The 24,321-nt window shown below is 38.2% G+C and overlaps 2 protein-coding genes and 1 pseudogene across 2 annotated transcripts; 1 reads left to right on the plus strand and 2 right to left on the minus strand.

Moving 5' to 3' along the window:
- Positions 1-848: 848 nt before the first annotated feature.
- Positions 849-2,650, plus strand: LOC133735543 (aspartic proteinase 36-like). The gene has a single exon (XM_062162942.1). The coding sequence runs from the start codon at positions 1,081-1,083 to the stop codon at positions 2,566-2,568; it is 1,488 nt and encodes a 495-aa protein (XP_062018926.1). The 5' UTR covers positions 849-1,080; the 3' UTR covers positions 2,569-2,650.
- Positions 2,651-3,745: 1,095 nt separating this feature from the next.
- LOC133735545 (uncharacterized) lies at positions 3,746-10,522 on the minus strand (annotated as a pseudogene).
- A 268-nt stretch (positions 10,523-10,790) lies between these two features.
- On the minus strand, positions 10,791-14,224 carry LOC133735544 (BTB/POZ and MATH domain-containing protein 1-like). Its single transcript, XM_062162943.1, has 4 exons — positions 13,514-14,224; positions 12,425-12,773; positions 12,019-12,295; positions 10,791-11,196 (listed from the first exon to the last, which is right to left on the minus strand). The coding sequence occupies exons 1-4, from the start codon at positions 13,948-13,950 to the stop codon at positions 11,018-11,020; spliced, it is 1,242 nt and encodes a 413-aa protein (XP_062018927.1). The 5' UTR covers positions 13,951-14,224; the 3' UTR covers positions 10,791-11,017.
- Positions 14,225-24,321: the final 10,097 nt, after the last annotated feature.

Below are 24,321 nucleotides of genomic sequence, written 5' to 3' on the forward strand. Positions count from 1 at the left end.
ATATATAAAAGAATATGTGTGTGTGTTTATATATATATATATATATATAGATATGTGTGTGTGTGTGTTTATATATGTGTGGAAGTTCTCATACTTTTATATAGAATATGTGTTTATATATATATATATATAACACATACATATATAATAGTTTACGGGCTTTTACGGGCCGGGCCGGCTTTTTGCTGGCTTTTTGCGGGCCGGCCCACTACCCACCGAGGCAGGCTTTTTGCCGGGCCGGGCCGGGCTTTTGGCATTTAGGGCCGGCGGGCCTCCATCGGCCCACTTGATCCGCGGGCTTTTTGATGAGGCCTACCCCAACACTACCTCCTTTTGGTGATGACGGGGCCATCAGTTGGACTCCCTTGAAAGTTCTCGATATCAAGGTTGAAAGAAAGAAGAACAGGTCAATCACCATGTGGCTGGTACAATGGACTGGGCTCCCAGCAGAAGATGCTACTTGGGAAATAGCCCACTCCCTGATGAATCGTTTCCCTCACTTTAAGGCCCGAGGACAGGCCTGTTTTCAAGGGCGCGGGAATTGATAAGGCCACCCTTATTTCACCCTAAGGCCCAATCACTACAACCCATCATCATCCTACCTTTTTCCAGTACCTTTCAATAACCTAACGACTCTTTTTGTGCCAGCCTACTACAGTACAACTTTGTGGCTGCCAGCTGCAGTCTGTACTCTGTAGGTAGTCCCTTGCCAGTCTGTAGGTAGTACAACTTAGGATAAGCATTGTAAGATGGTGACACTTGTCACCCATCCACGAGGTGGAATCTTTTGCTTCAGGTCTTTTAGTCTTTATATCGTAGGCTCTGCCATTTTGAATAGTATGAATGAAGTGATGTTGTTTTGAATTCCCTATTTTCTTCCTTTCTGTCCTAGTCCTATTAGGTTTTCTCCCAAAACCAAGAAAAGTCTCCTTCTTGCTTCTGGGTCCAATACTCCAATCCCAAACAGATCTTACCACCCTCAACTTTTCAAAAAAAAAACCCATCTTTCTACTCCCCCAAAAGCTTCAATCCACCCTTCAAAATCGAATCTTGGCATCGAATTCCATCAGGGTTCTGTATATGGATCCTGGGCCAACATCAAGATCGGTTCTTTTCGGATTTCTTCTACTTGTCTCTTTGATTCTACATGTTTCCTGCAACTTGGTCTTCCCGGTGATTCACAAGTTCCAGGGCCGCCGCGGGCAGTGGTCACTTAGTGAGTTAAAAGCCCACGACGCTCGGCGCCACGGCCGGAACCTCCTCTCTGTTTCTTCATCAGCTGTGGATCTGGAACTGGGCGGCAACGGCCACCATTCCGAGACCGCTCTCTACTTCACCAAGCTCGGAATCGGATCCCCGTCGAAGGACTACTACGTGCAAGTCGACACCGGCAGCGACATTTTGTGGGTCAATTGCATTGAGTGCGCCAATTGCCCCAAGAAAAGCGACATTGGAGTCAAGCTCACATTGTATGATCCAAAGGACTCTTCCACTTCCCAATCCATCACTTGTGATCAGGACTTTTGCACTTCGCAACCCGATGGTCAGTTTCCGGGTTGTAAACCGGAGTTGCTGTGTCCATATAATGTGTCCTATGGGGATGGGAGCTGGACTGCAGGGTACTTTGTGAAGGATGTGATTGAGTTTGATAAGGTTAGTGGGAGTCATCAGACTTCGGTGACGAATGGGAGCATAGTTTTCGGGTGTGGAGCTAAGCAGTCAGGGCAGCTAGGGAATTCGTCTGATGGGGCGCTTGATGGGATTCTTGGTTTCGGGCAAGCGAATTCGTCCATGATTTCGCAGCTGGCTGCAGCTGGGAAGGTGAAGAAGCAGTTTGTGCATTGTTTGGACAATGTGAATGGGGGTGGCATTTTCGCAATTGGGGAAGTTGTGGAGACGAAATTGAAGCTGAACATGACTCCATTGGTGCCCAAAAGTGCGCATTACAATGTGGTCATGGAGGCGATTGAGGTGGGTGGTGTTGTTGTCGACCTGCCCTCGGATACATTTGACAGTGGAGACAAGGAAGGGACCATTATCGATAGTGGCACCACTTTGGCTTATCTTCCACAGGTGGTTTTTGAGCCGGTGATGAAAATGATACTGAGCAAGCAACCCCTTTTGAAGTTGCACACTGTTGAGGACCAGTTCACATGTTTTCAGTATTCGGAGAATGTGGATGATGGATTTCCGGTGGTGAAGTTTTATTTCAACAACTCGGTTTCGCTTTCGGTGTATCCCCATGAGTATTTGTTCCAATTGAAAGAGTATGTATGGTGTTCTGGGTGGCAGAGCAGTGGGATGAAAACCAAAGATGGAAGCTCCATGACTCTTTTGGGAGATTTGGTGCTCTCGAATAAGTTGGTGTTTTACGATCTTGAGAATCAGTCCATTGGGTGGATTGATTACAATTGCTCTTCAAGCATCAAAGTGAGGGATGACAGTTCGGGGGCAATATACTATGTTGATGCACACAATATTTCTTCTGCTTCAGGTCTATTAATAGGTAGAAGATTATTGACATTCTTGTTATTTGTAATTTGTATGCTGCTGCAAATATCTATATAGTTAGATTAGTTCAACATATAGGCACAGCATTCTTTGATTTTGGACCATAATTTATCAATCAATAAGAATTTGGGTTTGCTCAGCTTGTGCAATGAATCGTCTCTTTTCTGAGGATAGATTGTGCTCTGACACTTCAGTTCAAAGTTGCTCCTGATTGTCATTATGATACACATATATAGGATATAGGGATGTCTAGTTGGTATAATAGATAAGAGTGAATAAAGTGGGGATTGAAGTGAGAATTTTAGGTATGTGGATTGAGAATTTGGTGTTTGGAGGAGAGTAGGATAGGAATTTTGGTATTGAAGTACGAAATTTGGGGTTTGGGAGAATGGAGTTTAGAATAATTTTCTGATTATTCAAGGATTGCTCTGTATAAAAAGCTCTTATTTGCTAATGGGAATTCAAGGAAGCTCTTGTTTGCTTTATGGGTTCTTGTATATGCCAGTATTATTCTATATAATCTCCTAATGAAGCAACTAATGATTCTTCTGTGCAAGCTCACAATTGCTGTGTAATGTAGTAGTAACAAGAGCAAGCCAATGTCAGATTTTCCAAGCACCCAAGAGTCAATGAAAAGAACAGAACTTTAAACTCCGTTGCAATTGAAATTACTATTTTATGTTCAACAAATTCATTTGACTTGAATATCTTAAACATGAGGTCAAAATTGAACAGCTATCACAATCTAGAGAACAAGTTCAGTCTTTTAGAATCTTGCGTGCCCGTCAAGAAGCAGTCGTCTGTGAAGTTCCCATCTGTAAATTAGCAGAAAATAATAAATTTCCTAGTGGATTGCATGATGAAAAGAATGTGATATTAATGTATTTAAGTCTACCAATAGTATTGGTAGTGTTATTCATAATTAAAAGAAAAAAGAAGGAAAATATGTTTTCCAAAGCAGAAATCGTTACTTTCCTAGACGAGCAGACATGCTACAATAAAGCAGAGGAAACCTCACCTTTGTCTCCATGAAAATGAAATACTGCCATGGGCTCAGATCTTAGTCGTAACTTGTAAGTGCAGATTCATATAACTTTCGGGTATTTTGAAGACGGTCTTTATCTCCGTTGGATGCAAAGTTTGATTCCAACTCATTGCAGGTCCTATAGGGGTGTGGTAGAGCAATAAAGCTGCAATAGGAACATGATGCATGCTTAGATATTCCTTGCCTCCTTGGTAAACAAACAATCTTGGTTGACGTATAATGAAGAGTTATCATAATGTGAGCAATTCCTTGGGATTTTATGTAGCTCATAACAAGATGACCTACCACTTATACACTTCTCTAGCATGTGAAATTCCATTTATTTGGAGAACAAAACTCGCAACAGAAGAAGATGGGGAAATCCATTTTCAAGCTAGCAACTTTAGCTAATCATTTCAGCAATCAGAACTTACCTGATAAAAACAAGTTTTTGATTAGCAAAGAACTTGAGGGCCTGCAATATGAGATAATGTTAAAGTGTTCTCATCAAGATGCTGCACGAGGTAAGTTCAACAGGAGGGAGGGGAAAATTGGAAGGTGTACATAACATACCATTAGCTACAGGCTCTCAGCTTCTGAAATGGATTTCTTATCAAAACTTCTTTAACAAGTTCAATGATGGAGTGCAGCTCATCTTTACTCGAAGAAATACAATCTCTTCTAAACTTTCTAATTTCTACTTAGACCCTTAATAGCCATAATTTGGCTGAATATGAAAATTTTCTGGAACAAAGATTTTGTGCTAGTTTCTGGGATTTATCCAGTCTTCCAAGTTGCAATACAATGAAATATGCTGACAGGCAAGTTCCTCGTTGATACACCCCATTGTTCAGCCTTTTTGAAAACACTTAAAAGACGTGAAATATAACTAGTAGAGCTGCAGATGGACTGGCTAAACCAGACAAGGTTGTTTTCTCGTTTTAGTAGAGCAGTGGCATGCATAAAAAACTTTGCATACTGGTTGAATATTATGGCTGAAGGAAAAACTTCAATAGCCACCTCATAAACCTAATCATAGCATGACATCCAATATCCAAGTTCCCTGTCAAACAATTATAAGCACAGCAAATAATTACACCCAGACAACACATTTGTCTAATTCAGATTCAGTTAAAGCATAGATACCTGAACTGCTTTTTCTACCTGAGAAAGTGTGATTTCTTCACTCATCTCCTGTGTGCTTGCAGGATTGTATTCAAGTCTTGCAAGCCAGTCCGAATACTCTGGTTCTGTTGGCAAGTCTCGCTTCATGTCAATTCGTATTTTTCCTACGTATTTCTTCTGAATTAACAAAGGAAGTTGCTTCCAAGATCTCCAAAAGCCGCTTTCTCAGAGTAAAACTAGAGGTAAGAGCTTTAACTGCTTCAAAGTATATGGTTCTTAATATGCTTAAACCTTGCTCTTGAAACTTAATAACTGTGTTGATTGACTTCTCATTATCAGCATCTGACCCTTCACTGTATTCTCTTTCTTGATTAAGGAGCGTGTATAAATCTTTATTTTTGTCTCTCCACTGTTTCTCATCAGCACTTGTGTGAGTACGGTCATCCTCTCGAAGAGCAACCTTTTGAGTCTTTAGTTTATTTAGGAATGTTTCCATTCGAAGATACTCATTCCAAAGATCTTCTGAAGTTCTGCAAATGCCCAATCCCTTCATCATTATAGGACGAGCAGCGTTGGCATTTAAGTTATGGTTATGTTCCCAAGCTGCAGCAAAAATCCAAACTCAGGAAATTTGGGGTGAAACTTAATTACATGAGCCAGGACCTGCATAAAGACATTCCTTGATCAACAATCTCAAGTCTAGAACCGAGTTTAAAAAAATGGTAATACCAGATGATAATCTGAACAAACCATTTACTGTTACCATACGACACTGTAGAGGCCCCGTTCTAATCTCTATCCCCATCCAAGCAAACAAAACAGAAACATTGGGACGGGGGGATTTTGTCATGTGACTCATGTCTACACTCCAAACGTAACATTCATTATATCAACACAAAACAAGAAAACTCATAAAACTTCACTGCAGCTATAATAATTGCCTGAGGCACAAACATATCTTCTAGAGACAAAAACAGATGCTGTGTTCTATGTCTCATTTAGAAAGAGACTATACAAATTCACTACTACTGAAACACTGAAAGGCATTTGATACTGATTTCACCATAAAGTAACAAAATAACAAATATATGAGGTTTTGAAAAATAAGAATGGAAGTTAACCAGTAAAGCTTTATTGACAATACTGTTCTTCCCAAAAGGTAACATGCAGCAGCATACTTGGATGTTGTTCATTTCGCAAATGAAGAATTGAAATTCACCCGTACAAAGTAAACAAAATATGATGATGAACTTCAGAGTAGGGTCAAAGAAAAGGATACTTGTCTTCAGCAAAGTTATGAAAACTGAAAGAAGATTTCACTAAATTACAGGATCAAAGAACAGAAAATGGCACGACCTAACAAAACAAACAACATACAAATGAAACCAAATAACAGAACTATAAACACATTGTACGACCAATGGATGTAGCTTATACATATTGAGAGATGCCCTAATAGGGATGCCACAGGGAGAACTTTAATACGATCTCATTTTTTCAAGCATCTTAGGAATCATATCTTAAACTTGAGGTCAAAATTGAATAGCTATCACAATCTGGAGAACAAGTCCAGTAATGTCTTTATAATCTTGCGTGCCCACCTATTACAGCAGCAGCTGTCTGTGATGTTCCCATCTGTTAATTAGCAGAAATGAATAAATTTCTAGTGGATGGCATGATGTAAAGAATATGATATTAAACAACGAGCAGAAAGTCTAGTTATCATATTAGAAAGTATTGGTAGTGTTATTCACAATTAAAAGAAAAAAGAAAGAAAATCTGTTTTTCAAAGCAGAAATTGTTACTTTCCTAGATGAGCAGACATGCCAGTGATGCCACTAACCTCACCTTTGTCTCCATAAGAATGAAATACAGTCATAGGCTCAGATCTTAGTCGAGAGTTTTTTTTTTTTGTTGAGAAGAGATCTTAGTTGTAAGTTCCAAGTGCAGATTCATATACCTTTCAGGTATTTAGAAGACGATTTTTATCCCCGTTGCATACAAACTTACAAAGTTTGATTCCAACTCGACGCGGGTCCTATGACTCCTGTCTAGGGTGTGGTAGAGCAATAAAGCTGCAATATAAGCATGATGCATGCTTAGATGTTCCTTGCCTCCTTGGTAAACAAACAATCTTGGATGAAGTATAATGAAGAGTTATCATAATGTGAGCAATTCCTTGGGATTATATGTGGCTCATAACAAAATGACCTACCAATTATACACTTCTCTAGCATGTGGAATTCTATCTTTTTAAAGAACAAAACTCACCACAGAAGAAGATAGGGAAAATCCATTTTCATGCCACCAACTTTAGCTAACCATTTCAGCACTCTCAACCAACTTGTCAAAAAGAAAAAGTTTTTAATTAGCCAAGAACTTGGGGGCCTGCAATATGAGATAAGGTTAAAAGTGTTCTCGTCAAGATGCTGCATGAGGTAAATTCAACAGGAGGGAGGGGAAAATCGGAAGGTCGACATAGCATACGATTAGCTACAGGCTCTTAGCTTCTGAAATAGATTCTCTCGTCAAAACTTCTTTAACAAGTTCAAAGATGGATAGCAGCTCATCTTTACTCGAAGAAATGCAATCTCTTCTAAACTGTCTGAGTTCATCTGAGACCCTTAATAGCAATATCTTTGCTGAATGTGAAACCTTTCTGGAACAAAGATTTTGTGCTGGTTTCTGGGCTTCATCCTGTCTTCCAAGTTGCAAATACAATGAAATATGCTGACAGGCAAGTTCCTCGTTGATACACCCCATTGTTCAGCCTTTCTGAAAACACTTAAAAGACGTGAAATATAACTAGTAGAGCTGCAGATGGACTGGCTAAATCAGACAGGTTGTTTTCTCGTTTTAGTACAGCAGTGGCATGCATAAAAACTTTGCTTACTGGTTGAATATTATGGCTGACGGCAAAACTTCTATAGCCACCATATAAACCTAATCATAGCATGACATCCAAGATTTCTCCATCAAACAAATATAAGCACATAAAATAATTACACCCAGAAAACACATTTGTCTAATTCAGATTCAGTTAAAGCATAGATACCTGAACTGCTTTTTCTATCTGAGAAAGTGTGATTTCTTCACTCATCTCCTGTGTACTTGCAGGATTGTATTCAAGTCTTGCCAGCTAGTCCCAGTACTCGGTTCTGTTGAGAAGTCCTTCATGTCACATAGTAATTCCTTACGTATTTCTTCTGAACTAACCAAGGAAGTTGCTTCCGAGATCTCCAAAAGCAGTGCTTCAATGTATATGGTTCGTAGTATGCTAAAACCTTGCTCTTGAAACTTATTAACTTTGTTCCTTGACTTCTGATTTTCAGTATCTGACCCTCATTGTTTTCTGTTTCTTGATTAAGGGGCATGTATAGATCTTTATTCTCATCTCTCCACTGTTTCTGATCAGCAAGTGTCTGAGTACGGTCCAGAGTGCCCACATCCTCTCCAAGAGCAACCTTTTGAGCCTTTAGTTTATTTAGGTATGTCATTTCCATTCAAAGATACTCATTCCTAAAATCTTCTGAAGTTTTGCAAACGCCCAATCCCTTCATCATTATAGGACGAGCAGCATTGACATTTAAGTTATGGTCAAATTCCCAAGCTGCAGTTTGACATTTAAGTTTTGCAAATGCCCGCTATTTCTGATCAGCAAGTGTCTGAGTACGGTCCAGAGTGCCCACATCCTCTCCAAGAGAAACCTTTTGAGCCTTTAGTTTATTTAGGAATGTCATATCCATTCGAAGACACTCATTCCTAAGATCTTCTGAAGTTTTGCAAACGCTCAATCCCTTCATCATTATAGGACGAGCAGCATTGACATTTAGGTTATGGTCAAATTCCCAAGCTGCAGCATAGATCCAAACTCCGGGGACCTTGGGGTGAAACTTAATTACATGAGAAAGGACCTGCACAAAGACATTCCTTGGTCAACAATCTCAAGTCTGGAACCAAGTATATACAATATGGTAATACCAAATGATAGTATGAACAAACCATTTACTGCTACCCCACAACACTGTAGTGGCTGCGTTCTAATCTCTGTACCCATCCAGCAAACAAAACAGATATATAGGGACAGGGGGATTTTGTCATGTGACCCATGTCTATACTCTACCAAAAGTAACATTCATTACATTAACACAAAACAAAAAAACTTAATAAAACTTCACTGTAGCTATAATAATTGCTTAAGCCACAAACATAGCTTTTAGAGACAAAAACAGATGCTATGTTCTATGTCTCATTTATAAAGAGACTTTACAAATTCACTACTGAAACACTGAAAGGCATATGATAGCGCTTTCATCGTAAGAAACAAAATCACTAATCCATGAGAGGTTTTGAAAAATAAGAATGAGAATGAAAAGATAACATGCAGCAGCATACTTGGATGTTGTTCTTTTCATGAATTTACCCGTACAAACTAAACAGAATATGATGATGAACTTCAAATACTATAATATCTATGGTCAAAGAAAAAGATACATGTCTCCAACAAAGTTATGAGAACTGAAAGCAGATTTCACTAAATTACAGATGAAAGAACATAAAATGGCACGACCTTAACAAAATAAACAAATGAGATGTAGCTTATACATATAGAGAGATCCCCTAATAGGGATGCCACAGGACGAATTCTATTACGATCTCACTTTTTCAAATGTTATTAGGCATCAAATCCAGCAGTTGAACATAAACAAAATACTTGATGCCATCTATAACTGAAAAGGCTGAACATTTGTTTCAAATAGATAAGTTCAAATTGTTCAGTAATGCCTACTGGAATCATATCCACTAGATGAACATAAGCAAAAAAACTTGATGACTACTGCAACCGAAAATGCAGAACGTTTGTTTCAACAAGATCAAAATTCTCAAATGGTTCAGTAATCAATAACATGCATAGCTGAAACTGAAGTCCGACCCAGAACACTATTCTGTGGTTATTTTGTTCATTCAGTGCTTGCACTTAAATACACATATTCATAGATTACGAGGGAAACGTCAGATTGCCGATTGTTATTATATTGGATGTATGCTAAGGTAGGTTTTCAGAGCATTGATTGGACTAAAGGGGTAATAAGCAGCAAGGAATTGGGATGTGTTTCATACCTTTTCTGTATTAGAAAAATACAATTGTAAAGGGATGCAGTTGAACATTGGTGGTTTTTATACTAGTGAGAATATAGATGAATCGAATACAATAACAAATCAACTAATCAACCCTTCTAATCTATTACTATATGGATGTCCTGAGTTCACATATGCAATGCAACTGGGCAGACCCAAGAAATTTGTGGGGGATGAACTAGGAAGATCCTGAATGTGACTGCATTACCCATTTACCCATAATCGTGAAAATGGCTTCTCTAAACACCATTAAATAACCAAGAGCTTGAAAAGTGGAGAACTTGTTGTATGTAAACAAACCCATATATTACTTTACAAAAAAATGTGAACAGAAAACTGAATATTTGAAGAACTACCCATCAGAGTTCTTTCTTAGACAGAAAAAGTGTCCTGAAACGCCAAATAAAAATCTGAAAAAAATGTGCTACACTACAGAAACATCCAAAGTGAAAACTAGACAGAGTAAACGAGGCTGAGAACTGTACCTATAAGCTCAGCTGAAACTGCAATGAGCTCTTTAGCTGTAGCATGATTCTGCCCAAGTCTGAGGAGGAACCGATGGATGAGGAAGAAAGAAATTCCGAGAGAGGAGAAGGGGCTATAGCGGTTAAGAATAGGAGTGGGCTGATTAAACAAACAAGCAAATATTGGATCACTTCGCACTTATAAATCTAGTATAATACGGATAAAAATACGTTCTTTCGTAATAGTAAGAAAATTATAGGTTTCTACTGAAAATCGTTGCTTTGTAGTTTATACGCTCCTGGAAACAAAAGGACCAAGCTTTTAAGTCCATGGTTCATACATTGCTGAAAGTAGCATACTGTAACTATTTTGGGTTCCTTTGAAGAGTTCATGGAATTTCTTCCAAATTCTATCATTTCTTTGATATTCTTACGAATCTCCAGTAAGGGTCTTAAAATCCACTTTCTTGGCAAAGTTCATATAGCTCTCAAGGTGAGATTACAGAGAAACACGAGTACAACAAACCTATGGATAAAGCGTGGAATTGAATTTTCTTTTCTAAATCAAAACAGTAAGTGCTACAACTTTCACATTACAAGCCAACAGGTACATCAACATCCTTACAAACAACAAAGCTAAGAAGAAACTAGTATTATTTCTAAACCTAGAAACAATCTCTTCCTCATTTTTTTTTCTTGTTTCCATTTTCTCCTCGTCTACACAGAAAACATTTAACAAGCTCGATTCACAATACTATAACCTTTGCTTCACTCGCCTGCCATTAATGTCACTACCATCAAGGATAGCTTCATTACCAATCCTGCATACAGGTACAGAATGTTCACTAACTCTAGCTACATATTCCAAGAGTTCGGTCAGAACAGACGGGCAGCTTTCCCTCAAGTGTTTATAACCATCTGTTTTCATCACACCTACAAAATAAAAACAAAAGAATTCTCAGTTACTGAGTAATATATCTAATATATCATTCATGCATACATTACATCCAGGAACCATAAAATTAGACGGAGACAAAAAAGGACCAAGACAGCATGATGTAATACGAAAAGATCTAAACTACTAGTTTAAAGAAGAGATAATGTATAAAATCTAAACGAATGTAAGATATTCATGTGGTCCAAGATTACTACCCATCTAGAAGTTTTTCATGCAAAAACAAGATTCAAAAGGGTAAAATAGCCTAGATTTGTTTCCTTGCTGTATTAGACAATTCTAACAACCCTTCTCAAAGGCTTGTGACGGAAGCCTCTAGTATATTAGCTGTTATCAAATGACCTTCCAGGTACTAAAGGACCAAGAGGAAGTATTAATGTTCTCACAATAAGCTTAACTTTATGACCTATAGAGGCATTAATTTGAGAATAACCAGCTGGGCACGGGGCACAGAAATTTGTACATTATAAGTAACTAAAGAATAATTGTCAGAGAATTGGTAATAAGATGCAACTGAATGCAAATTCAAAATATCAATAGATAAAACAGGACATATGAATACCAGAACATTGAAATCATACAAAAGTAATTCTTCATTCTCCAATGATTGATTACACTGTAATTCTAGCACAGCTTTTAGAGTTATCCAATTATCCACGTATGACCAATTTAATTCATGCATAATTGTCAACAATCTCATTTGGGATGCCGAGAATAATGGTTTTCCTTTCATCTTACAAACCCAGAATTCATTTTTAAATTATTTGTAAAACAAAACTTGATAGATATAAAAGACTCACCTTGTAGATTTCCAGGTGTTGCAATGAATCTGAGACACACGGCTTTCAACTGGAAACAGTGATGTTGTTCTGCCAAAGCTAATGTCGTCGCCACAGTGTTAATTGCTACATCCTTGCACAAATTTTCCTCACACAGCAACCTTAGCCTTTCTAAGCCATACCGATCTGCTGCTGCAAGCAGATGCTGAGCCATCAGAGTGGAAGCTCCATGAGAATTGATGCCGGTAAGCTCCTCAATGTCAGGCAGTGAATCCCAATACATGAAATGAAGTAAAGCCTGCACATGGACAAAATAGGGTTAAATGAATTGTCAAGCCTGCTCTCCCATCTTTGTAGAAACATACAATAAGCATTAGTTAAATGATGTACACACAAAATGAACCAAAGAAAAAGAAATGCATCCTACCTTAAAGACTGGAGCCTCTATGTCCTCAACATTTATGCACTGAGAGTTCTGATCTTTCATTGGACCAAATAGTTGGGCCCTGAATACAGGTGATCGAGCCGCTAGTACCAACTTGTGAGCAGCAAAAGTTTCCCCATCAACTTCAAAATTTACATCAGTTCCCTTTCCACTTTCTAGTAGTCGCCCAAAATGATGGCCCATGTTGGATCGTGGTACTGCTATAGAGTATATTTTTGGCCCTTCAGTGTGTGACTTCACAACACCAACCATACAGTTGACTGAGAGGCAATCATCTTTAAGGTAGTCTGATGTCTCCAGAGAAGTTCTTTTGAAAAAACGCTTGTAACCCCTGCAGCGTCCAAAGAAGCCATTAAATTCTACAAGTAAACCAATCACCACAGTGGATATATATACATGATATGGAAAGCTGAACCAAACTAATTTCGACTTTTTGAGAACATCACACTGCAGAATATTGAACATAATAAAGTAGGGCATACATATTACTAGGTTAGATAGCAATCAATCCAAAGCATATATCACAAGAAGTTTTCAACAAAAGTACTAAACAGTTGTAGCAGAAATATAACGATCAAATGGGGCATTGTCATCATAACAAAACACACAGGATTCTATGAGAGCATGACAGAGCTGTTATCTATTGTTCCTACACTGAATACAATAACTCAAGAATAACCGAAATACGAGCAAATACATTTGTAACTCTATACATGTCATACTTAACTTCTAACAAGGTTCGGCCGGCGTGAGCATTTTCTGTTTCAGGTTGCACAATTAGCTCCTTAACAGTGATCAAGGCAAAGAACAAATAAGGATTCACAACTTTTCTATCCTAACCCAAACTAGTACAGAATTTATAATTACAAACCAAATGATTGCTTCACATTTCCTAATCATATCTGCAAGGCTTTTTCACACCTAAAACCCTTACTCTTCCAAATCAAACATGCTTGTTTTAAAATCAGAGAATCAAAGCTAGCAATTATAACAAACTCGCACACATTCATCAATAAAAAGAAGGCAAGACAAACAAGATTCTGGCAAAGAACTCCGAAGCATTCAACTCACCACATGCTACCGCGATACTTGAGCGTGTAGGGGCCGCTATCCAATGACCTCCCGAAATGGCTATGCACCTTGTGCCTCCCATTTCCACTCTGATCCAAAAGCGTCAGCTCAAACAGAGCTCTCACATCGCTTCCTTCACTCGCGAGCGCAATGAACAGCGACACATACGTGGCATTGTCCTCGGCGCTCTTGCCGTCGGGATAGAAATAGATGGCCCAAGAATACCCACCCACATTGAAAACTTCGGAGGTCACGTACTTCCCAATCCCAATCCCTTTGGACAAAGAATACCCGTTGATCTTGAACTGGTGCGTCCCGTTCACCGTCTCCGTGATCGACGTCGACGCGGTGGTCGTCGGCGCCGGCGCCGGCGAGGACGAGGTCGCCGGAGACGAAGAAGAAGACGGCCTGGAGGCTTCTATAACAACCTTGCCCATCCCCAGTGAGAAATTGAGCTACTTTGGAGTGGAATTTCCCCGAATTCGGGATCTAGGGTTTTACGGTGGAATTGGATCGGAAATGAGAAATCTTCAACCTGGGATTGAAGATTCCTCTGCTCCTGAATGAGAAAGCTAGAATCTTTTGGAAGAAAGAATCTGTGGGGAAAGCTTCTATGGGGTTCTGGAAGGTGAAATTCTAGGGATTGCGTTCACATTCAGAGAGAGAGAGAGAGAGAGAGAGAAGAAGAAGAAGAAGAAGAAGTGGGAGACGATGACTTGTGTGAATCGTCAGGGTGGATTTTATACTTTGTTTTTTGCTGACAGTGAATTATTGGTGAGGAGCAGCAGAAAGTGTACTAGCCCGACCTAACAAATTTTGACCCACTCGCTCTCCTATTGGGCCACGTGTTCTTCAGCTAACGGGAAAGGTGTTTTGGATGAGGAACCTTAGATTTACTTTGCTATTTATAGATCACGCATTCACAATTTTGGTAGTGCGCCCTCCAACGATAGTGGTAAACCCACTCCCACTGTGTGAACGTTTCTTTTATTAAAGTCGTCAATAAAGAAAGAAATATAAATCTCGAGGAAGAAGGAGGCCGGAATAACATAAATCTCGAGGGAGTGTATTCCATGCACCGTCAGTGCATGGGTATTTGCAATATGAATGGATGTAATTTTTTTGATATTAAAATATATAAATGAGTGGATTAGATGAGTGGCTGTTATTTTTTTAGAGAATAAAATAACTGGCACTGTCGGTGCATACAATCCTCTTCCATTTTATAGTGGTGAAGTTATATTGAAATTGTAATAGTACGAGTGGTGAAGTTCTTTTCTGCTTGGTCCCATGAGAGATAGTTATTTTATTTAGGTCCATCCATCGATTAAGATATTATAGACACCTTACTCAAACTTATTTAATTAATTAAGAGCATGTTATCTTAATAGAAGACATTTGTGATTTGATAAGTTGGTATCAACGATGCCTGCATGATCGAAACTAATACAACTTTATTACTCTCGTACATTTTGCAATACTATATATAATTAAACTGTGTATGATATTTAATTAAGAGCATGCAGCCTAATAAAAATGGTTGTGATTTGATAAGCCAATATCAGACTATCAACGATGTCCGTCTGCATGATCAAAGTGAATACAATTAACTTTGTTACTCTTGTACATTTGCAGTACTATATATAAACTGTGTACGATATATATACAGGCTATTATTCATCAATAAATAATGTGGGATTGGAGAGTGGTAGCGACGGCTAACTGGCTAAGTGAAGAAGTATTCATGCAATGCATGACTTTTTGGTTTATTGTTTGAGGTGAAATGTTGGCTTGTTGCTCAAGTGGGAGGTTTGTCTTACGCGCCAACTGGCTTTACGCGCGCGTCAGGCTGGGCCTCCGCCTGTCTAGAAACTAGAATCTGGATGAACAGCCGACAGCCTGCTTTCGGAAGAATCCGCTACAAGCAGGACCACGCTGCTTACGGTCACAATATTGCCACGTGGCAGACCACCTTTCCATGTGTAAAAAAAAAAAAAAAATCCACACGAAAAATGGGAAATGAAGAAAACCTTGGTTGCTCTTGTTAAGATTAATTACCCTGCGTACAGTGTTTTAGTCGTCAGAGCTTTCGAACAGCGAAAAATGTTGAAAAAAATTCTTTTTCATATTTTTTTTTGTTTACAACGATTAACTACTATTTAACGAGAATTGAACTTTCAATCAAAATTTATAATAATAGAGAAATCAAAAATGAAAACTCAATAATAACTAAAACCGTAAAAGGTAAATGTTCATAACAGAGGTTGCTACAATACAACTCATTAATTCTGAGTAGTACGTACCACCATACCATAGCTAGGTTTTTTGACTTTCAACGTGGTGGGTTTACATATTCTTGTACAGGACATTATTTCCAGGTTGACTGTGTTTGGTAAACACATTTATAATAAGCATCTCTGTAATGAGAGGCAAATCATTTTTAGTTCGATCTCGATCTGGTAAGATATGGTGCATGCATGCCTGGATTAAAATCCATCTGCTGGTCCATATTTGTGGGTGAGCTCTTGAATATGGTGGAGTAATAAGTATCTGGTTTTCATAGGTTGACTGCAGGAAGAACAGTACGTACATCGGTACATGTAGTGAAGAAGATGATCGTTACGAACTACATGTCACATATTGAATGTATGATATATATAGTTGGTGTAGTCAAATGAGAACATTAAACTTGGTCAAATTTGTATAGGAGTACTGAAGAAATACTGACTAGAGCATAATGCATGTAGATCTGAATCATATGAATGCTCAATTTCATTTATTCAATGTTTGGACGGTAAATTAGGTGTGGCATTATTCTGGTGTACGTACGTGGAGTGGTATCGTACATTGTAATTTGTGACTGGAATGGATTATGTAGGTCTAACACAACCATTGGTACAAGCATATTGATGACGTTGCATGCCGTAGTTGGAATGTTGGGTATGCATGGGATGTGTAATTCTGGGTGACTACATATGCATGACTTCGTAGATATATGACAAACCTCATTCCCCTCCTGATCTGCCATATCGATCGAATTTCAGCTTGTTCTTTATCCTCTTTATCTGGGTTTGTTCTGCATTTTGGATTGGTTCATGCTTTTCTGGATCAATGGCTGATGGCTTTCGATGAAAATGAATTGGAAGAGTGAGAAATGAGAAGGAGAAGAGAGACAAAAGAAAGATTTTTTTTTTTTTTTTTTATGGGGTCTACATAACTTGATAACTGCAAATTGCTTTCAGTGCAGCACCAAATTGCAGAGAACAAACAGCAAGGACTAATGTTAACCTGATTTGGTGGTATCTCTTATAAATTTCCATCTCTGAAAGTAAACAAATTGGAGTGGATGGTTTTGACGCAGACTGCAATTCCGTTTAGGCTGCAGATTTCGGTGATTCCTGCATTAGTGTCATTGAAAAGTTCGGAATAAATAGTTTAGACTTCTTCCTTTCCATCAATCCTAATTGCAATTGAAAAGCCTTCTTCGAGGGCCAATGGCTTTGTGTTGATGGCAACCCAAATGGCCAAATGAATGATATAACGCGCGCGTTCATCATTTTCAGTTGAGCAAATATATTTAATTGTATGAATTAATTAAGATGGAGGATAAGCTACTGTGATTTCGCCTGGCCTCCTCGATCTACCTAGTATAATTGTTTGTTGATTTGTTATTTCTTAGCTGGTTGAATTAATTTATCACCTTGTTAATGGACAATGTTCTATACAAGATTACTCCAGAGAGTAAAGAGTTAAATGGGAATGATCCAACGGAAGAGAGAGAAAGGGAAGAATTCAAGGAAAAGAGAAGTGAAATAAAAAGAGGAATCCCAGACCATTAGATCTAAGGATCCGGCTTCTCTGCTAGAAAAACTATTGCTAGGATCTGCTTGGAAAACTATGTGAGCCCGCCACGTCAGCCCAACTCAATCTAATGGCTGTCAAACTAACAACAAATATGAATAAGGAAAAAGCAAACAGCACACTAACGATCACAAACGGTAGTGTTTTTTCAAGTTTCCCTCCAACAATTTTCACTCTTCCCTCCACTTAGACTTCCTCTTCCTCATGGCTGAAATGTTTTTCATTCTTCCTATTTACCCTTTGGTCTCAATCCAAACTTCATTCATCTTTGGGTGCTGGTACTTTGAACTTTCATCATTCAGTCTAGAAGAATGGATTTGGAAGCTATCGAATGATGACCTGCATTTCAATTTGTCTTTTGGTATTGCATACCAAGTGTTTGTTTTATTGTCTCAATCAAGTTATTTTTCTCATCTAGTGAAAATATAGCTTTGTTCTAGACTTTTATTCACTTAGAAAAATAACCTGTCAAGCCTTGTAAGTCTTAGTGATGATCAAATTCAAGTCTATTTGTGCTCTTGTTTTGTCCAATACTAAATCTGTTTTTCACTATATACTGTAGGTATGTATTTTGGTAGCATATTTGTTTAGTATTAGTTTAGCATATTTGTTTATTGGTATGTATTTTGGTAGCAACATGTGCTTACACTTATCCAGTCCAGACTGATGTGCCATCAAGATGACATCTTCTTGAGCCAAATACGAATGAGGAAAATTTTCTTTGAGGAAGATCCAAGTGAGAGGAAATCTCTTTGAGGAAGATCCAAGTGAGAGGAAATCTCTTCGAGGAAGATTCAAGTGAGTTGAAATCTCCTTGAGACGGATCTAGGTGAGGTAAAATCCCCTCAAGACGGATCCGAGTGAGGAAAATTCCCTTAAGGCGGATCTAAATGAGGTGCAATCCCCTCGAACAACCTCAAATTATCGATTTGTTTAGTATTAGTGGTTCCTTTTAGCCCCATCCCACCAACATAACAATCTGGTTTTCTTTTTATTTGATGCAGGTTCAATTATGAAATAGAAGTGGAGGCATAGAGCTGGGGAGTATTAGTTATGGAAAGTGTGTTTGATAGGTGGAGATGCAATAGATCAATTTGAGAATTAATGATGGTGATGATGTAGGAAAGGCTGGAGTATTTGATCATATGACACCGGCAGAGAGGCTCGAACAAGAATGTGTTACTTTTAGGATGCTCAGATGGTCATGTTAATTACTTTTGGCCTATGACTCCAATTTGGAGTGAATTGTTAAGTTTCAATGTATGAAGATATTGTGAGGACTCCAATTTGGAGTGAATTATTAATTAGCTTCTATGTATGAAGAAATTCTGCAGAATATTATTTACATAAATGAGAATTTCATTTTTTTATCTTAACTTGGCAAATGACCTAAAATTGTGAAGCATAGTGTATAGATAGCAAACTGAATAAGAAGTTACTATGATGTCATCATTGACTTCCATGTACCAAGCTAATGACCTGAAGAATAGAAAATTTTAGCATAGATTGCACTTAATTGCAACAACTAGTTAAACCATACTTCAATTCAATGAAAATCTTTAGTTGCATAAATATTAGGCATGCTCCACAATTGAGTTCAAATAGCATCAGAGACCAATCATTCATCACCACAATCTGAGTCTTTCTCATCATCTGGAAAATCTTAAGAGTTAAGTAATGCTTGGTAACTAAAACTTTGAGGTTCTTGAAATGGCATCCATAACATGGGAATTGGTGCACCACAATTTCCAGACTGAGGACATGAAAAAAGAAAAAAAAAACTTTGAATTAATTAATGCTTATGCAAAATGAATCAAAAGAAAAAGAAGCAAAGCCAAGAATGTGGTGGAATTGTATCAATCAAAGGAAAAAGAAACAACTTTTACGAAAACGAAATACCTTGGTTGAATCAGAATTAGATTATTTTTCTTCCTCAAGAGGACTCCATTTTCGATTCTTGGCCAAACTTTTTTCGAAATCACCTATAATTCTTCTTTTTCTTCCCCGAGCATCTCTCTTTGCTTGAATCCCTTAGCTTGGACAACTTTTGCCTTATTCGAGTGACATGGCATATTAATACCCTCAATCACAGTGGTGGAAGGTGTAACTTGGTCATCCTTACCAAGTTGTATTGTATCTATCTTTGAACATAACATGTCTTCAATAGCTTTGCTTAGTTCCCCCAAATGATAAACAACAAACTTATATGTCTCTTCTCTCTCAGCGGCTCGAGATGAAATCTTGGTGGATATGGAACTTAGAGACTTGTACCGAGATATTTGCTGTAGGTTGGTATCTACTTGGATGTCACACCCATACATGTCTTTCACTCTTTCAGATCTTGCTTTTCTTGCCGGGAAAATCGTCCAAACAGTGTCTGAACTTTTCCAGACTATTAATTTTCATACCTATACTTTGAAAAATATCAAAATGGTACCTGAAAATTTAAGCCCGACTCAATTTTCATACCTGGCAACAGTAAAAACGTTAATCCCGTTAATTTTTTAGGGGTAAATCTGGTACTTCATGTATTCCAAATTTCTGCAACTGTGATCAGAAGAAGAAGAAGAGGACGCCGATGAAGTACGCTGGTCCACCCTCACCATCCTCCAGATCATCTTCTTCTTCATCAATGCAAAAATCATTGTCTGCTTCTCAAGTACAAATCTTACTGGCTCTTCTACTTCCATTTCTACTTCTGCTTGTAATTCAAGTTCATAGTTTCTACTGTGCCTGGTGTTGACTTTTTTCTGAGGACAAATTATTGGAAGCTAGGCATTATGGTTACATTGAAAAAACCTGAAAAAGAAAATGGGTTTCGTCCCAATTTTAAGAGGCCTGGAGTTAAAGCATTTTGAGATGGTTGTGGACGATATGTGGTTCGTCCCAAATGAACCATCTTCTACTCCTTCCTCAACCTCATAAACCTTAACTCTAGGTGGAATACTAACCTGCTTCACAAACCCAACAATAATCACCTCCCAACAATAATCAATTTCCTCATTATCTTCATCCTTCCCCCAAAACCCACCTTAAAGTTTCAACATTTAAACCAAAATCACATCCCTAAAAATCAATTCACCCACAACAAAATCAAATCAAATAACCAACAAAAAGCCCCAAAAGTTACTCCACTTACCCTCTCTTCTTCTCTCAGATGAAGAACCCAAGCCCCTCTGACCCATTCCCTATGAAGCCTCAGCTTCACAAACCGAAAAAATACCTCTAACTAGATGACAGCCACCAGAACCTTTAGGCAGCAATTCCACAACTGAAGAAGAACCCATTCGTCCCAGATTCAAATACAAATCAATCAAAGCAATTCCACAATTGAAGAAGAACCCATTCGTCCCACGACAGCCACCAGAGTACTTGGATTTTCTGCCTGGAATTGAAGGGCTTGAGGGAAATGAAGGCGTGCCTATCGATTACTTGTTGGGGCGGCGGCGCTGGTTGAATTTCTCGGCGTTGGGGTTGTTCCACCGCGCGAATCGGAAGTCCGTGGGCGGGTGAATCTGAAGCGGGTTGTGGGCTGGGTGCCGGTTCACCGGTGGCGCGAAAATGGGGCACGAAGTCGAGAGAGATACAAAGAGCGCTTTGTCCTTGGTTTGATGAAGTAGCAATTCGAAGAAGAATAAGAAGAAAGAAAGAAAGAAAGAAAGAATCAGTGAAGTGAATCAATTGTGAGAAAGAAAGAAAAGAATTCGAAAGCAGCTGGAAGAAGAAGGTTCACTCCAAAAAAAAAAGTTTTTTGTTTCGGAAGTACCAGATTTACTCCTAAAAAATTAACGGGGTTAACGTTTTTACTGTTGCCAGGTATGAAAATTAGGTCGGGCTTAAATTTTCAGGTACCATTTTGATATTTTTCAAAGTATAGGTATGAAAATTAATAGTCTGAAAAAGTTCAGACACTGTTTGGACGATTTTCCCTTTCTTGTCCATCTTTTTAAAATGTACTGATAAGGAATTTCTTTGACATTCATGTAGTTAGTAAGGATTTTAATTGCATGGTGGCACAAAATTCCTTCAATCTCAAACAACCTGCAACTACAAGATACTGTATGGTCTTTTTTCACCCTAACACATCTCTCCTTTGGATGACCATTAAAGGCAGCTTTATACACAATGTCTTCACCATCTTGAATACATCCAACTAAATTGTAATCAAGAGCCTTCTCATACTGAATCTGGAATTCTTCAAATATAGCTTTGGTGTAAATATTTCCAGCCTTGATCACCATTGAAGAAAATATCCCTATAGCAGGTAACTTGTAGCACAAAGCATACTCTGCCTCTAACTCTTTATACCACTTATCGTTGAGCAATCTGTCAAAGTGCTTGAAAAATTGAACCACATCATAATCTGACTTAACATATGGTTTTAGGCTAGCATTGAAACTCTCACTTAATTGGGTGCTATGCATTCCAGTAGACCATGCCCACTTGACATAAGGTTTTGCCCATTTCTCCTTTAATCGATATATACTACTTAGCCAAGGATTTTCATGTGCACTATATTCATTGAGCATTGCTTCCCATGCAACTAGGAACTCATCCTCCTCTTCGTAGTTATTCATACATTATGATAAGAAGGTGGTGACCCGTTCCTCACACTAAAATATAGTAATATACTACTTGCTTTTTTAATGGCATTGTTCATTATATGCCATGTGCAAAGCATGTGATATGTGTTAGCATCACATTTGCACAAGCTTTAGCCATTGCAGCATCCTGATCAGTAAAAATAGACTTTGGCAACACATGCATGTGCTTCAAAGCTTCGAGTAAAGCACAGTAGCTATGTGTATGTAGTTATTTTATGCTATCATAAACTTGCAGATATATTCGAAGAACAATAACTAGGGACATGCAAAGCACTGAGCTTTTATTAACCGGAGCTAGATGTTAAAGGAAGAACGTACTTATCTGGATTTTGAGATTGCACGGTGGGTATCGTCTGGGCTCCTTGATCTCAGCAAGCTGATGAGTGGCTAGATGAGTTTCAGCTGGTGAAAGTTGGAGATGAGAGACCATTCAGTGTCCAATCAACATTATGGGTGTCCAAATCTTTAAGCTACACCAAAGTGGTGAGACGACGACTGCTGAAAGCTCATAAATTTTCACTTTGATGGATTTTTTCCAGTGTAATCGCTCTTTGAGCCCTAATCACCTGCCGACTCTTTTCACAAAATCGATCACAAAGTTCCAATTCACAACATCAACATCGCATTAAAACGATGCCGCTCCGACATTCAAAACAAAGCGCGTCTATTCTTCTTTTCGCTGGAGGATAGTACTGCTACTACTGTCGCGGTCGTCGATTGGTGGAGCCAACCGAGAGAGAAGAGCTGGAGATTGATGCTTCTCTGTTTTGGGGTGTTGGTATTGGGTTAGTGGCATACACATAAATATTTGATCAAACTGAGCATTTTGGTCATTTTTCATTAAAATTGGGAGTCAGGCTTGCATCATTTGGCTTTTGGGTTTGGGCTCATGTCCTTATTTGTATAAATCTTTTTAAAAGTGGGTTTTCTGTGTTTACATCTTTAACCATGTGCTACTATGTAATTTTCTATATATATAAAGACCATGCCGCATTTCGTTTATTCCCATTTTTTGTAAACATTTGTATTTAGTTTATATTCTGTTTCATCTTTGACTATTTAGTATATCTTTAGTTTCTTCATGACTGAACTCACTGAAGATGAGTGGATTGGGAATCTTTATCATTTAGAAATAATGCAAAATAATCTGTGTTTATGATTCTTGACATGTCTTTAGTTTCTTCATAAAAGACACAAGATAAATTATCAATAATACCAAGAAAGAGGTTTAAGAATTGTAAGTGTCTTGGTGTGGAAATTTCAGTGTTTAGACTTTCCAAATTTCACATTTGTTTGAAAATAACTAAAAAGTAGTATATCTGAAAGGATGAAAAGGTAGCCTAAAAAAGAGTGATCTAAACTAGAAAGTCATGATCAGTTAACAAAGTTGTAGGTTGATCAATTCATCATATTGAAAAGAGATTATTGGTACTATACCGTGTGTCTAGTCATATATGAGGGTTCTGTTCTCAAAAAAAAAAAAAAAAGAGTCATATATGAGGGGTCTGAATATTGAAATTTTCCCAAGCCTAGACTGTAAACCCAGCTCTGTGTTTGACACTACCCAAGATTTCATGATTTGATGATAACTCTCTCTAATGCAAATGAAACATTGAAGGGGTAAAATAACAATTCCTTGTTTGACGAGCACGATCTACGCTCAGCTCCAGTTGTATGACCTAACGAGCAAATGGAGTTTTCAAACTCAGAAAACCACTCTACATTTCTCACTCTCATGAAGTTCAAAATGGCTCATGGAACTCCAGACCTGGTGGGCTGTACGGTGGTGCGGAAGAGAGAGTGCAGTCGGAGGAGGAAGAAAGGTGAAGCCTGCAAGAATGGGTTTCTGGAAAGTAATAATGCGGTTGTCCTAATTTCTACATTTATCTTCAGTTGTAAGTAATTTTGATAATTTGTTTAGCTAAATTTCTTGGTTTTGTTGAATTTTGTGTAGGTGAGTGATATAGTCTTGGTCTTCGGCACATCAGCACCGACTATTGGAGTCTTCACTGCGCCACTACTAGACCTAGTCTTGCCTCGAGATGAGTCAGATGGTCTTGGATTAGATAGTGGCATCCAGTGGTTTATTTATTTCTGAGACTCTAGAGCAAATAGCCAGACCATGACCTACTATTCAGTACGGTTTTATCTTAGGCATTTATTCGAGAGGGTTTATGTATCTTTTAGGGGATTATTCTAGACATTTTCATATATTTGAGATATTTATTTGTGATGGAGTTCACCACCATTAGTGTGAGCTATACTTATGCTATTATGCAATTTTTGTATACTGACTAGTGAAGCTCATCAATGGCATATTATTTTAGTTTCTCATTTTATTAG

Source organism: Rosa rugosa, chromosome 3 (genome assembly GCF_958449725.1).
Source record: "Rosa rugosa chromosome 3, drRosRugo1.1, whole genome shotgun sequence".
In the NCBI taxonomy this organism is placed as follows: domain Eukaryota; kingdom Viridiplantae; phylum Streptophyta; class Magnoliopsida; order Rosales; family Rosaceae; genus Rosa; species Rosa rugosa.

Coding starts and splice junctions, on each gene's coding strand:
- LOC133735543 (XM_062162942.1), top strand. CDS start 1,081: ATGGATCCTGGGCCAACATCAAGATCGGTTCTTTTCGGATTTCTTCTA.
- LOC133735544 (XM_062162943.1), bottom strand. CDS start 13,950: ATGGGCAAGGTTGTTATAGAAGCCTCCAGGCCGTCTTCTTCTTCGTCT. Junction 12,774..13,513: donor AAGTATCGCGGTAGCATGTG/GTGAGTTGAATG, acceptor TGGACGCTGCAG/GGGTTACAAGCGTTTTTTCA. Junction 12,296..12,424: donor TAGAGGCTCCAGTCTTTAAG/GTAGGATGCATT, acceptor GTCCATGTGCAG/GCTTTACTTCATTTCATGTA.